Source organism: Leucopleurus acutus (assembly GCF_964270905.1).
Source record: "Leucopleurus acutus genome assembly, chromosome: 7".
NCBI lineage: Eukaryota > Metazoa > Chordata > Mammalia > Artiodactyla > Delphinidae > Leucopleurus > Leucopleurus acutus.
In genome coordinates, this window is record NC_139150.1 from 69498431 (window position 1) to 69514178 (window position 15748).

General features: G+C 39.0%; 1 protein-coding gene across 4 annotated transcripts in view; it reads left to right on the forward strand.

Moving 5' to 3' along the window:
- Positions 1-15748, forward strand: part of FOCAD (focadhesin) — a 310232-nt gene that overhangs the window by 26738 nt on the left and 267746 nt on the right. For all 4 annotated transcript variants that reach the window (XM_082843135.1, XM_082843136.1, XM_082843137.1 and 1 more), the window contains 3 exons: positions 786-874; positions 3558-3632; positions 6357-6511. In XM_082843135.1, coding sequence (XP_082699261.1) covers positions 818-874; positions 3558-3632; positions 6357-6511 — 287 coding nt within the window. In that variant the 5' untranslated portion in view covers positions 786-817. Of the gene's footprint in view, positions 1-785; positions 875-3557; positions 3633-6356; positions 6512-15748 lie in introns of those variants that run through there.

Below are 15748 nucleotides of genomic sequence, written 5' to 3' on the forward strand. Positions count from 1 at the left end.
GTAAATAGGTGGCCTAAAGCATCCTATTTTTTAGAGTGGTGTAATTTGCTGGGTTCAGTGCTGCATGGGAATTGGATAAATTGGGATCCTTGGGAAATCTTATTAGTTCTGTGCCTCCACTTTGCCACCTGCCCTTCTCCATGATTTTGTTTTTGTTGTTGTATTTGAGAGCCCAGTAGGAGTCAGAGAGGTGTGATGTAAATATTAAAAGTTGGTGCTAATTGCTTGCTTGTTCCTCTTTTAGAAGACACAGGATCTGTTTTGATGTGTGAGTTTCTAGGTCATTTCTATACTTCCTGAAAAAGCTCACCAATGCTTCACACTTGTCACTAACAGTTGGATTCATGATTAAACGGAAGCTTGTGCCAGAGTGAGGCATAATTTAAACAATTTTGTGAAAGTTTGATTCTTTCTTCCTCAGAAGTTTTGATCCACAGAAGAATTAATTTCTATTTCAAACGTGTGGTTGAACTTTCAAAATCCTGTTATTTAGGCTTGAACTTTTGGATTTTTTTGTTTGTTTCTGTGGAGTGATTCATCTGTTTCAGGATTTGCTCTAATGGGAAAAACTAAGAGCTGTTGGGCATTTTTAGTTTATTTATCAGTCATGGCATTTGAGGGCTGAAGTGGTTAACAGGGAAGGGTATGCCAAGGGATTGCTCTGCAGAGCCCTGTGCTTTATGTCCATTGTTGTCTTTGGAATGAATTACTTTCATGTTATTTGACAAATAGTTGGTTTGAACTCTGTTTCCGGACTAACAAATATTCTTTTGTTTTGGTTACAGAATCTGCTTACGTACATGTGAGAGAAGTAAAAATGTCAGATGATATCAGGAAAAGGTTTGAATTTCCAAATTCTCTTATCCAATCACAGGTAATTTTATTTGCTTGTTTATGCTTCATGGTAACAAACAAACATTTTTGGTGGATTGTTAATTGAATTTTATATTTTTAACATTAAATATTTTTATTCTTCTGTGTACTGAAATATATATTAATAAACAACTTTTATATCAGTTAATTTGAAAATTTATGTATGACATAGGAAAGTAAATATTGAAATTGACCAATCTCTGCTTTCATTTATGTCATACTTTTCTTCTTAGAGATAAAAACCTTGATTAACCCTTGAATATATATTTTTTAGTCTGTAATTAATTATTGGGAACAGAATTAAGTGGTTATACGTCTACAAAGTATGAGAGATTAATATTGAAAAAGGTATATTCTACCTCAGTACAACATTAAGAATAAAGATATTTATAATAATGATATTCAATAGGTAAAATACCTTGGATTAAAAAATTGGATCTACATGCTAACTCAGGTAGAAGATTGTGTTAATTTATTTTAGAGGAGCTTTTCAGTTATTAGGGTTAAAACAGAACTGATTTTCTGGTTAGCCTTCAGCTAACTAGAAGCATCCCTGTTAATCAAGGTACCATAATAGCTACCATTTTTTCTTGTGAGAGTAAAGCTAAGGGGCCAGCAGAAGCCTGCCTGAAGACTTACCAACGTACAGCGTCTTGGATACTTTCAACAGTTACCTTCGGAGATGCCTGCTGTGGGAATTGACTTAGCTGGGAAGTGGGGAACCCTTCCATGAGGAGTAGAACACTCCTTATGCAAGATTCCCTTCTACCTGACTGGGTTGGAGTCATATCCTGTGCAGCACAGGTGCTTACCATGAAGAAGAAGATGAATGCTTGGAGGATGCTGTCCACAGTTTTTATCTTTCTGTACCTGGAGTCCCTTTATTAGCATAGATAAATCAAGAAATGCCTATTTGTGTTGCTGTTACAATTAAGTGAAAAGTGTATTGTCTAGTGTACGATATCTAAACTATTCTGTTACGGAAAACTTAAGTAGCAGTATAGGCTGATTTATACTTGGATTTTGTATTTTAAAATCAATTTAGGCTATATTCTCTGATTTGTTAGAGAGATAAATTGGAAGGTAAATTAGAGAAATTGAATTTGGTGGGCAATGGGGGGATGTTTTATCATTAAGCTTTTTTCTTTTAGTCCTTTTTCTAAATATGAACAGTAGCTTCTTTTTGTCCTTGTTGTGTTTCATATTGGTTTCATTAGGTTCTTGCCACTGTGCCCTGTCCTCTGAATACTTCTTATTGTTCTTTTGTAACCACTGCTCAGTGTTAGCACCATATTTCATTGATTCATACACATTTTTTCACATTTTAACATCTGTGAAATTGGGTTGTACCTGGTAATTGATGGCAGCGGTCATTATACAGTTGGTATTGCCTGCACATTTATGAAGTTGGCCATGATTTTCTAAAAGAGTCTGAAAGAGCTCTTTCATTAATATAAAATAAGAAATTTAAATTATAAGAAGCATTGTATAACACAGATTAGTTGGCAGACTTTTTTTCTTTCTTGATGGTACATAAAATAATGGTGCATCTTGCAGTTGATGGCCAGTTACATTCAATGAAATATGGTATATTTTGTAAACAGGAACTGAAACTATTCACTGGTCCTCAATTCTTTGTTACTATCCCTTTAACAAAGAGGTAAGAGACAGTTCATTGATCTAAACTTAAAATTCATGTGAATGTGTGACTTGTATTGTAAAACTTAGACCGTCAAGCATTGAGGTCTGAATTCAATTCCAATGTGTGAAATACAAAAAGAAATGAAGGAGTAGGTGCTTTGTTTTTATTTGAGCTTTTCGGGAGACTTTGCAACACTGACAGGTATTCATAGTCTTTTCAGACATTGGTCTCAAGGGCAGGCTGAACAGTTGTTGCCAAAGCAAAGTTTCTCCGAACCCATACATAGCATGGCTGTCATTGTTGCTAGCCTGTGGCTCTAAGACAGCAGTGCTGTGTGGTGCTGAAAAACTAGGAGAGTGGAGTGAGGTGATGGGAAATAATGACATTTACATATTTATGGAATCAGCTCTCCTATAAGAATCTTAGTTTTAATTACTGGCTTTTTGACCAAAGAAGATATGGAAAAATTTTAGAGCTTTATGAGGCTGAAAGCTTATTAAGGGGCTGAAACCTACAAAAAAATTAAATCATAGAGCATAGAGGAAGGAGAATGGTCATGGTGAGGGGAGGACCTGTTGGTTCAAATCTGTGTGGGCCATAATCATGAAGATAGGGATGACGATCTTCATTAAGGGCATGATGAAAAATGATGCGTTTCATTTAGCTGCGAAGATGATTTTAAGAATTGTGGAGTTTCTCACTTTTCTCATGCTTTAATGGATTAAGCAATCTCAAATTATCTTCTAATACTAAGTGACAGCAATTTAAACTGAAATTCCAGCAATTTTCTCAACATCTATGAACAATAGTTTGCTTATTGGGATAAAATGTAGGATAAAATGCTTACCTTGAGGGTTGTTAATGAAGGTAAGAGATTATGTATGTGGAGTGCCAATACAGTGCCTTCTACAAATCATACACTCTATGAATGAGAGTGATTGGCATACCATATCAACTAGTACTGCTATTAGTTACCTTCAAATTCACTATTGAGCGAGAACTTCCAAGGGAATGTATTCATTAATTTTGTTTGTTTTTTTAGGCTGCAGGTCATCTTATTGCTGCAGTTCTAAAGGAAAATGTTTTTTCAGAAAAGATCCACCAGTCCACAAACCAGGTCTGTCTTTAACTTTGTGCTTTAGTTCTATTCAGATATTGCTGCTAGCTGGACTGCATAAGCACTTCTTTTGTTTTCCTCACAGTTCAGGTCACTATAGAAATGATTTTGCCTTTTTTGTTCGTTTGCCATGATTTTCTTTTTTTTAAAAAATTAATTAATTTATTTATTTATAGCTGTGTTGGGTCTTCGTTTCTGTGCGAGGGCTTTCTCTAGTTGTGGCAAGCGGGGGCCACTCTTCATCAAGGTGCGCGGGCCTCTCACTATCGCGGCCTCTCGTTGCGGAGCACAGGCTCCAGTCGCGCAGGCTCAGTAATTGTGACTCACGGTCCCAGTTGCTCCGCGGCATGTGGGATCCTCCCAGACCAGGGCTCGAACCCATGTCCCCTGCACTGGCAGGCAGATTCTCAACCACTGCGCCACCAGGGAAGCCCGCCATGATTTTCTTTTAAACTTTAAAATTTGTAACAACACTCCAGGAATGAGATATGGAAGGGGTGAAGGGGAGTATTCTTATGACTATTAATGAAAAATAACATGGGTGGAAGGAAGGTAGGCATGCTTTAGAGAAGGCTGATAGAGTTACTGCTGAGGGAATCTTTTTGTTTCATGGAGAAAGTGAACATAGTGGCTCTGTTTGGGTGTAGGAGATTTCTCATGCTTTAGGTATAGCCCCAAATATGCGTTCTAAGTCGGAAAGGTCATCCCCTGACAGGAAGAGCTGGAGGAAAAATTCTGTGCCATTCATAGAGCAGTTGAATGCTAAGAGTTGAAGCAATGCCAGCTTACTGACATATTTACCACTTGGGTTTTGGTTGACCAGTGTTGTGTATTTTGACATGCTGATTGGAAGCTCTGCTTAAGTAGGTCCTCTAAGGTCACTTTATGGAGAATATAGGTGATGGAAATAAGATTGTTTTTTTCATAACAGAAATAAATTGATTTCCTTTCTCTCACATCCCTTTTTATTAGCTGCTCCAAGTTACATCTCTTCACAGCTTCTGCTGACATGTTGAAGTCAATGTAGGGGCATACTTCACTAATTGGCATTTATCTGGTGTTTGTATGTAGTCATATAAATTAGGTTTTCTGAGAATTCTGATCTTAATCCTGCTGATAATCACATTATGTACTCTGAGAAGATCTAGTGTTTTTACTTAAACTGCCAGGATTTACTGAATGTCAAATCCCTGTAACTAAATGTTTCCTCTTCTAATAAACGAATGCTTACTTCCATGAGGGCACAGTATTACCTGAGGCAACAGTTTTTTTTATTCATTTATTTTGTTATTCTGGCTTAGTAGTGGAGTGATGACATTTAGAACGCTTTGGTATTGTCCATACAGGTGAATAAAATTTCCTTCTGAATAAAAGAAATGGAATATAAATATTTCTTCCCGTCAGTGACTGTTAATTGTATTGTTATGTTAGTGGGATTCTAAGACTGAAGAGGCTCTCAGAGCCAGCTACTGTGGGAAAGTTAGCACAATTTAATGTTGATTTTCATTCTTTTAGTTATTCTATGGGAGCTGGGGACTCTTAATTTTTTTTTCTCCAGATTGTATGTTTCCCTAATAAATTATGTCAGGAGGAAGGAAAAATAGCTTCATTGTGTGTTCTTTAAAAAAAAAAAGCAAAAAAAAATCCCCAAAACAACATGTAAAATCTAAATGGACTTAACCCACAATGCATTCAAATAGGGGTTTATCATTAGTAGTGAACCTTTATTTTTGAGGGGAAGCTCATGAGTTCCTGAGAAAGTTATGAAAGCTAGAACTTCTCTTTTTATAGGATTTTTCAAAATAAAGAACTTATATTTATCTGTGTGTCCTTCCGGTGCTTTCCTGTCAAAAGTGACAGGTTCACAGTGTGAGGGGGAGAAGTCACAGTCTTCCTTGGACAAAACACTTTTTCTAGGCTTTTGTTTGTAGTCATGGAACCAGCAGCTTGCTCGTAGCCTGTCCTACTTCTGTCTCCTTCCTCTGGGTCCACATTCAGCTTCAATCACTTGGGGCAGGGACATTGTGGGGGACAGTGGGGTGGCATGTGGGTGATAGAGGTTGGTGGGAGGAGAGCAGGAACATTTTCTGAAAATGTTATTGCCATTTAGGGCTTGAAGCATAGGTATGATTTGGAGTCCAACTTAGACTAACTGATATGCTGGTATTGTTCATGTCTGGTTCAATGGCTTAGTTAGAGCACAGTGCTGGAGCCAAGTCATAGTTTCGATCTCCTAGTATTTGTGTTGCTCGGACTCAGGTCATACTTCTGAAGCCAGCCTCATTTTGCAGCAAAGGCACCAGATGAGAGAGAGTTGCTATATCAGAACATAGCCATTACCTCTCTTGGAAAACCGACATTAGTGTATTCTACAAATGGTGTGACATGGTTTTTGTAGAGGAAAGTTAGCCCACTGTGAACGAATTACACTTTTTTTTTTTTTTTTTGCGGTACGCGGGCCTCTCACTGCTGTGGCCTCTCCCGTTGCGGAGCACAGGTTCCAGACACGCAGGCTCAGCGGCCATGGCTCACGGGCCCAGCCGCTCCGCGGCATGTGGGATCTTCCCGGACCGGGGCACGAACCTGTGTCCCCTGCATCGGCAGGCGGACTCTCAACCACTGCACCACCAGGGAAGCCCTGAATTACACTTTGATGAATGGCTGGGGGTGTATATGCATTTGCTGCTCATCAGACGTGTGTTTTAATCACTTGTTTGATTTCAGACTCCTGCTTTGAACTTGCTGTGGGAGAAGTGTTGCAGTGATAATGTCGTGGTTCGAACAGCCTGCTGTGAGGGTCTGGTAGCCCTTGTCGCTCAGGATCTTGCGGAGTTCAGCTATGTTCTCAATGGGATTCTCAACCTGATTCCATCGACCAGGTGCTCTTTCCTTCATGTTTGATCAGTTAATGATTTAAAGTTTTAGAAAAAAATTCATTCATTTGCCATTAAGGGTCACCATTCATCCTACTTGCCAGTTGTTTTTATTTCCCTAAAAATGTCATGCAGTTGAAATTTCATATGTGGTGAGAACATGCTAATTTAAGCTCTAAAAGTTTGGGGATTTGTGGTCATTTGCTGTACTTAAGTTTTGGGGTTCTGCTTATTTTGTCATTGCTCTTTTTAAGGAATAGCTAAGTAGTTTATAACTCACAGTTTGCAGTACAAATTCCTGACTTATTTTAAGAAAGAAGGTTGCCCATAAGCATCATTCCACAGTGGTAAAGTTTATACACTATTGGCAATACTTGGTCAGCCTTTAGCATCAGTGCATGCGTTAGAAAATAACAGCACTAATTTCTTTAAAAGCATTTTGTGGTTTAGACATGTCTTCCCCTGATTATTCCAAGTAAATAATGTTCTTTGAATTTGTTTGGAATGACCATATTTATTCCATTCACAGACTGAGGTTAATGGAATCCCAGGGGATAAAATGGGCATTCTGAGGTGCTCAAACAAGACTGTATTTGAACCATCCCATGGAAGTGAGCATCTCTTGTAAAATACTCCCTGAAAAGGAGGTGCCACTCTTTGCTTCAAGAAATGGTCTTAAAAAAAAAAAAAAAAAAAAAAAGAAATGGTCTTGATCTATATGCCCTCAGTTTTGCCTGCTTTAAATCATTTGAGCTTCTGTCCCCTTCTCCCAACTCTTAACCCAGGCCCCCGCCTCCTTCTCAGTGGGGTTACTTGTTCTCCTGATGTTTCTTACTCACCTTTACTGTAGTATCATCAGAGCTGAATACTTAATCTTTTTTTCTGCCTTCTGTGGAGACGGAGTACAACTGTAACCATCAATGTATGGACAGTGCCTTCCTAGACTTGAGGTCTATTAGGTTAAGTAACCTCTGGCCTTTTAACCTTTCTTCACAAATCTTATTTTGTTCCCTTACATCAACTCTTTGAATCTTTTTGGAGCCTTGATTTTTTTCTTTATATTCTGCTATCTACATTTATAAGTCCAAGCCCTTTAGCGTGGTATACGTGCCCTTCCCAAACTAGTTCCCACCTTCTGTTCAACCTGCGTTTTCTGCCGTGAACCCTCCTCTAAGCCGTACATACCTGTTCCCGAGCCTGTGCATGCTGTACCTCTGCATGGAATGTTCCTTCCCCTTCCCTTTCTGATATCATCTTCTTCATCCTTCAAGGCTCAGCTCAGCTGTCACCTCTCCTGCCTAGACACTTCCCTCTTCTCAGCTGGGCTACTTGCTCTTTCACAATATATTTCTATTTTTAACCTGTATTTTTGTCTCTAGCACACTCTTCAGCAGTTAGCAGATGACCAAATCTTTCTGAATAAGTAAGGTTCGATCATGGCTAAAAACTTAACTCATTTTCTGTCTTTTTCTTTGTGTGCATGCCCACGTGCGCATGCACGCACGCGCACAGACTCAAACAAATGTTTTTAGAGAGATTAGTGTTAAAAGATTAGTTTTGAGGCGGCTTTTAAAAGGTTAAGTTTTTTTTTTTTTAAATGTTTTTATTTTTTTATTTATTGGCCGCGTTGCATCTTTGTTGCACTGCGCGGGCTTCTCATTGCACTGTGCGGGCTTCTTATTGCAGTGGCTTCTCCTTGCAGAGCACGGGCTATAGACGTGTGGGCTTCAGTAGTTGTGGCATGTGGGCTCAATAGCTGTGGCTCGCAGGCTCTAGAGCACAGTCTCAGTAGTTGTGGCGCACGGGCTTACTTGCTCCATGGCATGTGGGATCTTCCCAGACCAGGGCTCAAACCCGTGTCCCCTGCATTGGCAGGTGGATTCTTAACCATTGTACCACCAGGGAAGTCCTAAAAGGTTAAGTTTTAATGTGTCTCTCTTTTTGTAACTTATCGGTTGCCCTTAAGCAAGCCACCTAGATTTTGCCTCACCCTTTTTTTTAAATGCAGGTGTAGTATTAGTTCCTCCCTAAATATTTTCAAATGCCTTAAAATTCACAAACACAGAACCTCCTTGCATTGTCTAGTTGTACTGTTTATATCCAAAAGTAAGAGTATCAGCAGCTAAAGGGGCCAGGGGCCAGCTAATGTCTCTGACTAAGGGATAATTAGAGCACGTTAGGTTATACCGTTAATTCCAGAATGTCCTATTAGAAAATTATGCTGGTGTGGGATATCCTTCACACATCAGTATAAGTCCGTCATCACTATTGTAAACCAAAAAGCATAAGCTTTGCTGAGAGTGGATCAGCATGTCATCTGTATATGTGAAAATTTGTCAGTAATATTAGATTTTTTAAAATTAAAAAATACATTTTTTGAATTAGCAACATGTTCACGTGGTAAAAAATTCAAAAGGGTGTAGGAGGCAAATTCTCTGTCTTTCCTCTGTATCTCAGTTTTTCTCCTCAGGTAAAACTCTTAACAGGTCTTGTTGTCCTTCTAAAGATGCTGTATGTACATATAACTGAAAATTTATATGTACATGTTTTTTCTTAAAAAAATTAGTAGCCTACTATACATAGTATTCCTTATTTTGCATTTTTCAATGAAACAAATATATCTTGGACATCATTCCTTACCATACATAAAGTGCTTTCTATTTTTTCTGGCTGTATAATATTCCATTGTATGAATATGCCGTAATTTACCAATTCCCTATTGTTTTCAATTATTTGCAATTATAGGCAGTGCTTCAATGAGTAATCTTACACATATAGGTTACCATTAGTTTTCAAGGGTCTTTGGAAATATGGCCAAGATATAGAAGAAAGCCTTGAATTTTATGGTAAGCAAATATAGGAATTTTAACAATTGAAGGATCCTGAAAAAACTTTTTTTAAAGTTTCTTAGAGTGTTCATGTTGTCTAAATTGTTAGCCACAGGAGATGTAGACAGAGTAGGTTCTGAAGCTAACCAATTTAACTTTTGCATCAGTTTGATCGTGAAATGTGTTATATAAGTGCTAGGTTTTCTTTATTGTTGTCAGTAGAGGTAAGGATAATTTCTGAAGAATGTCCTTTGTTTTATTTCAAGTAGTAGAGCTTTGTGGTTTGTAGTGATTACAAAGACTATACTTTGCATTGTTTATGCCTTAACAAAAGCAAAATGAGAATCAAATTTAATAAATTAAATTTAATTTAATTAAAAACAGGGATCCAAACAGCCTCCTCCTCCAAATACTCCTCAGGGAATCTTCTGAGACAGAAAACCATCTTTTATCTTTGGGATCTAAAAACAAAAATGAGTTTGTCATTTCCCTGTGGTTCTTGGCTGAGACATTTTGGATCTTCAGTTTCCAGTGTTTAAATTTCTTCTTGTCTGTGGCTTTCTCTTCTTAAAATAGAGATTTATGGCAGTCTAGAGGCACCTTGGGAACAGAGCCACACAACGATTGCTCAGCTTTGATGCAGAAGAATGAGCCTAAAACTGTATTTTTTCATTTTGCCTACCTAGTATCCTAACATTCTTCAGAGGGAGAGAGAAAGAAGGAGAGGGAGAGGAAGGGAGGGAGAGAGGGAGATGGAGAGAGAGGGAGGGAGAGAGGAAGAGAGAAAGAGGGAAAGAGGAGAGAGAAACGGCATCCTTCTGTGGAATAGATATTTAGAAGATGTAGCTTCCAGAGCTTTCTCAGCATTGCAGTATATGTTGAAAGCTGCAAGGAAAGATGGAGGAAAAGTCAGTGAGGTTCTCTCTCCTAGCCTTATAACCTGCTCCTTGGATCTTTGCAGGTCTAGGATGTAAATTCCCTTGGAACATGTATGAAAAGCTGCCTCCTCTTAACCACCCCCCACCCCCAAATCCAACCCACAATTTGAGAAACATTGGTCTAGAGCCTGCTACATTGTATAGTCTAACTTTGAGTAAGACTTGACATTGGTAAAGCTCTGGTTGTCTAAACTTCAGGGAGTGGCTGGGAAAGTATCTGGCTCTGTTTGAGAGACTGTTCCCTTCAAAGGAATAGTTGGATGTCCAGAGTGTTCTCGGTTCAAAGCTGAGGCAACATGAAACAATTGTAAACTAGTTTTTATAGCTTCTGTAAACAAAGAAGTGGATTTAAGAGGTTGAAAATGTTCTTTTAATCAGTAAGGAAATTTGAAAAAAAAATGATTCCCTAGGGAGGGTGAAGGCAAGAAGGGGGCTACAGAGAAAACACAGTTAGGAAATTATTATCACCAGTTAAATGTAAATTTTGAAATTAAATAAAATTAGGGTGAATGATATACATAGTAGCATGTCCTTTTCTTATCCTTTAAGGAACTGCTGGTTTTCAGTTTAGATTGTTTTTGTTTTTACATTGAGTTTATCCTATGATAAAGATTCCCAAAGCAAGGAGTTTCCTCATTTTTCTTTCCTTAGATCCCCGCCCCCTCCCTTAACTGCACTAGCTTCTAGAAAGCTCATGCAGCCATTGTTATAGTTGCTTAGTAACGGGATTGTGAATAAAAACAGTACTCTCCTGTGGAACCAGGTATTTAGTTTTCGATACTGAGATGTCATGACAGCCTGTAATTTCAGTTCAGCTGCTTCCCCGACCCGCCACCCCTTCTTTCAAAAAATGTGTTTGGTAGGACGGTTATGCTCTAGATAAACTAGCGCTTCATTTGTGTTCCTTTTGTGCTTTCAAACAGGGAATGGACCTGCAATTTATGTATTTGGGGGGAAAAAATGTATTAGGGTGTGAGAGATTAAAGTCTATTTTCTGAGATTCCTAAAGGCTACTTTTTAATAAATCTCAAATAGGATATTAATAAATGCCCATAATGGGTCCCGGCTAAAGCTGCTGGATCCAGTGAGTCTTTGATCATGGATTGATGAGGGTCCAGTTAGATTTAAAATGACTTTGAGAACTATTTGCAGTTAAGATTTAGGGTAATTTCATGAGAAAATTCTTATCTCTCAGGGTCTTTTCTTTTGTCGATGACCCTGTTCCTTGGAACACTTAATTGCTTTGTTATCATGTAGGAAACGGTTAGCAACAAGGAGACGCTGTATTCATACCTTGTATTATTGAGGCTTTTCTGTACTATTTAGCTTCTTTCTCTTTATTTTATTTGGCAGGAGAAGAAGAACCAAAGAAGGATGCCTTTATGAGGTTTTTCCAAGATTTGAGGAAGACAGTCTTAGTTAGCATGCTTTCATTTGCAGCCAGGGAGTCAGAGAATTTTTCATGAATTTGAGATGGTTTCAGGGTTTATATCTACATTGGTATCATTGCTCATTTAATTTTAACTCTTATCTGACAATGACAGAATTCTTGGACCACGTCTTCTCCTCATCTTGCCTTTTAAGTATTCCGTAAGCCTTTTAGCTTTTTTCAGATGTTCTCTTTTCCTTTTTTCGAATTCTTTTTCTTTCTCTAAAATTACAGAATCTCTCTCAACTTGTAGCTCATCACCAGAAAAGTAATTCTAGCCACTTTTCTCATCTAGGCCATTCTGCCCTATTTCTTTTTAAGTTAACTGATCTGGTTGAAGGCTTTGTTTGTCACAAAATATTCCATTGTAAGAGTCATGTATTTATGCTAAGGTGTTTTTAGGTGATTTAAGAAAAGTGACTACTGAAATACATGTTACTTTTATAATGGAAAAGTGCTTCAGAAGAAATCAGGCTGTTTTCTGGTACTTAGAACTTTCCCAAGCAAAAACTCAATAGCATTATATCTTTTAGATTTTTTTGAAAGAAACATTATTTTTTGTCATTTATGGGTTAACCATGGGTTCCACAGAACTGTTTTTTTATTTCCTCCCTTTCTTCCTGGCTCCTTTTCTCATATAATTTTATTATAAATTTAGGAAATGACTTGATCATTAATCTAGTGTTTAACATTCTCTTATTTGCTGGTGACTTCCTGTACTTAAAACTGACCACTTACCCTTTCTAGTTAAAAAGAGACTTGGCTACATTTGTACCATTTGCTCCCATGATACCCAGGATGCCCTCTTTTGGGATGTTTGTATAATTCTCTTCAATGCAAATTTTTGTTATTCTCATCCCTGGTCAAAAAATTAGTATGGGGGGCTTCCCTGGTGGCACAGTGGTTGAGAGTCCGCCTGCCGATGCAGGGGACACGGGTTCGTGCCCCGGTCCGGGAAGATCCCACATGCCGCGGAGCGGCTGGGCCCGTGAGCCATGGCCGCTGCGCCTGCGCGTCCGGAGCCTGTGCTCCGCAACGGGAGAGGCCACAACAGTGAGAGGCCCGCGTACCAAAAAAAAAAAAAAGAAAAATTAGTATGGGTACTTCCTTGCATCTCATATTTAGAATATTTCGAAGCTAAAGAACCAAGCATTAATTGTAGTCTTTTCAAAAGGAGACCGAGCATACATGAGCAGTATTTAATGCTGTAATCAAATAAACCCCAAAGGAAACCTGAGATATGGTATTCATATGCACAGTAGTAATTGTGCTGTATTTACCTAGTGAAGAGCAATTTTTCTGGGTGGTTTTAATTAGTATAGTTTGTACAGCTTGACCAAACATTTTTTTCTTTTCTTTTTCTCTGGAGTGTTCAGCATCATTATTGACCCACACTCCTTATGATGAGATCTGGGTTTGGCTCTTATGCCAGTGAAAATTGAGCTTCCATTTTTTAAAATTAATTAGTTTATTTTTTTGTGATACGCGGGCCTCTCACTGTTGTGGCCTCCCCGTTGCGGAGCACAGGCTCCGGACGCGCAGGCTCAGCGGCCATGGCTCACAGGCCCAGCCGCTCTGAGGCATGTGGGATCTTCCCGGACTGGGGCACGAACCCGTGTCCCCTGCATTGGCAGGCGGACTCTCAACCACTGCGCCACCAGGGAAGCCCTTTTTAAAAAATTTTTATTGAAATACAGTTGATTTACAATGTTGTGTTAGTTTCAGGTGTACAGCAAAGTGATTCAGTTTATATATATACACATATATATATATTCTTTTTTAATATTCTCTTCCATTATAGATTATTACAAGATATTGAGTATCGTTCCCTGTGTTATACAGTAGGCCCTTATGGGTTAGCTGTTTTATATATAGTAGTGTATATATGTTAATCCCAAACTCCTCATTTATCCCTCCCCCCTCCTTTGGTAACCATAAGTTTGTTTTCTATGTCTGTGAGTCAATTTCTGTTTTGTAAATAAGTTCATTTATATCTTTTCTTTAGATTCCACATATAAGCAATATCATATGGTATTTGTCTTTCTCTGTCTGGATTACTTCACTTAGTATGATAATCTCCAGGTCCATCCATGTTGCTGCAAGTGGCATTATTTCATTCTTTTTTAATGGCTGAGTAATATTCCATTGTATATATGTACGACATCTTCTTTATCCATTCATCTGTCGATAGACACTTACGTTGCTTCCATGTCTTGGCTATTGTAAATAGTGCTGATATGAACGTTGGTGTGCATGTGTCTTTTCGAATTAAGTTTTTCTCCAGATAAATGCCCAGGAGCGGGATTTCAGGATCATATGGTAGCTCTATTTTTGGTTTTTTAAGCAACCTCCATACTGTTCTCCATAGTGGCTGTATCAATTTACATTCCCACCTTTTTTTTTGCATTGTTTCTTGTCACTGCACTTGTACCTCAGGCCTGAAGTTTCCTTTGCTCCCTCTTAGAGGGTTCTTGAGTCAGTTCAGTTTGTTTTGGCAGCTAACCAAGAAAGGACTTGTTCCGGCCGACCTTTACTAAAGGACTTTGGGCAGAAGGTTCTTGAGTGTGACAGGACTCTGTGGGCTACGAGTTACAGAAACCCACTTGAACTCGTTTGAGCATAGAAGGGTGATTTTAATTTTTCTGCTAAAGGGGTGTCCCACAGGACTTAAGAACAGGGATGTACCTGGGCCTCAGAAACAAACTGGATACAGGCTGTGTGTCTCTTCTCTCTTGCAGCAAACTGACTTCTCTGCTTCCTAGTCTACAGGACACCACCTGCTCCTGGGTTAACATCTCTTATCTGTAAGAGATAGCCAGACTGAGGTTTGAATTTCTTGGCCACAATTACAGATTTCCAAGGACCAGCATGTGTGAGATGTTCACTCCTGGACCAGTCAGTTCTGCTAGGGGCTGTGTATTAGTTTTCTAGGGCTGCTGTAACAAATGACTACAAACTTAAAGCAACAGAAGTTAATTATTCCACAATTCTGAAGGCCAGAAGCCCAAAACCACGGTGTCAGCAGGATTGGTTCCTTCTGGAGGCTGGGAGAGTCAGTTCCATGCCTCTTTCCTAGCTTCTGGTGGCTGCTGGCAACCCTTGATGTTCTTTGGCTTGTGTCTGCGTAATTGAAATCTCCGCCTCTGTCTTTCCATGACCTTCTTCTCTGTGTTTCAAATCTTTTCTCTCCTTTGTGTGATAAGGATACCAGTCATTGGATTTAAGGCCCACCCAGGATGATCTCATCTTAAGATCCTTAGTTATATCTTTAAAGACCTTATTTCCAAATAAAGTCACATGCACAGGAACCAGGGATTAGGACTTAGATGTACTTTTTTTTTGCGGGGTGGGGGGTGGTGGTGGTGGTGGTGGGTGGTGGGGGGAACGACAATTTAACCCTCTACAGGCTGGGTCTTCATTGTGTGAATATTCGTATGCTGGGATCCTTTCTATAGTAACCATATGAATGGACAAGGAGTGGTAATTCTCAAAACAGAGAGGAGACTGGGACATTATTACTGAAGATTGAACTTGGGGTAAAGCCATGACTCTAGAAATAGGTATCTCTCAGCCTCTCAGCTCAGCTCTAGCTTTGAAACATAATTGTACTTAAGTACAGGTGATGATATTCTATCTGTGTTACTCTGACTGGGATCGAGGGAGGAGTGGGCACTTCCCTAGAGGTCCAGTAGTTAAGATCTGCGCTTCTACTGCAGGGGGCACAGATTTGGTCCCTGGTAGGGGAACTAAGATCCCGAATGTCATGCCGCACAGCCAAAAAAAAAAAAAAAAGATTAAAATGGGATAGAGGGAGGAGAGATTGAGTGGATGGAGAGTCACTGTCAAAGATAACATGATTGTTTTATTGTGACGGCAAGATGCCACCATGTTTTCCATCATCATCATCATCATCATCACCATCCTCTGGAATATGTTTTTGAAAGCATATATTATCTCTCCAAACAACAATAATGATAGCAGCAACCACTGCCTTGGTTGCCAAGGGAAGGGAGGTAAAGGAAGGAAACTAGCTTGGAGTGTGATACAA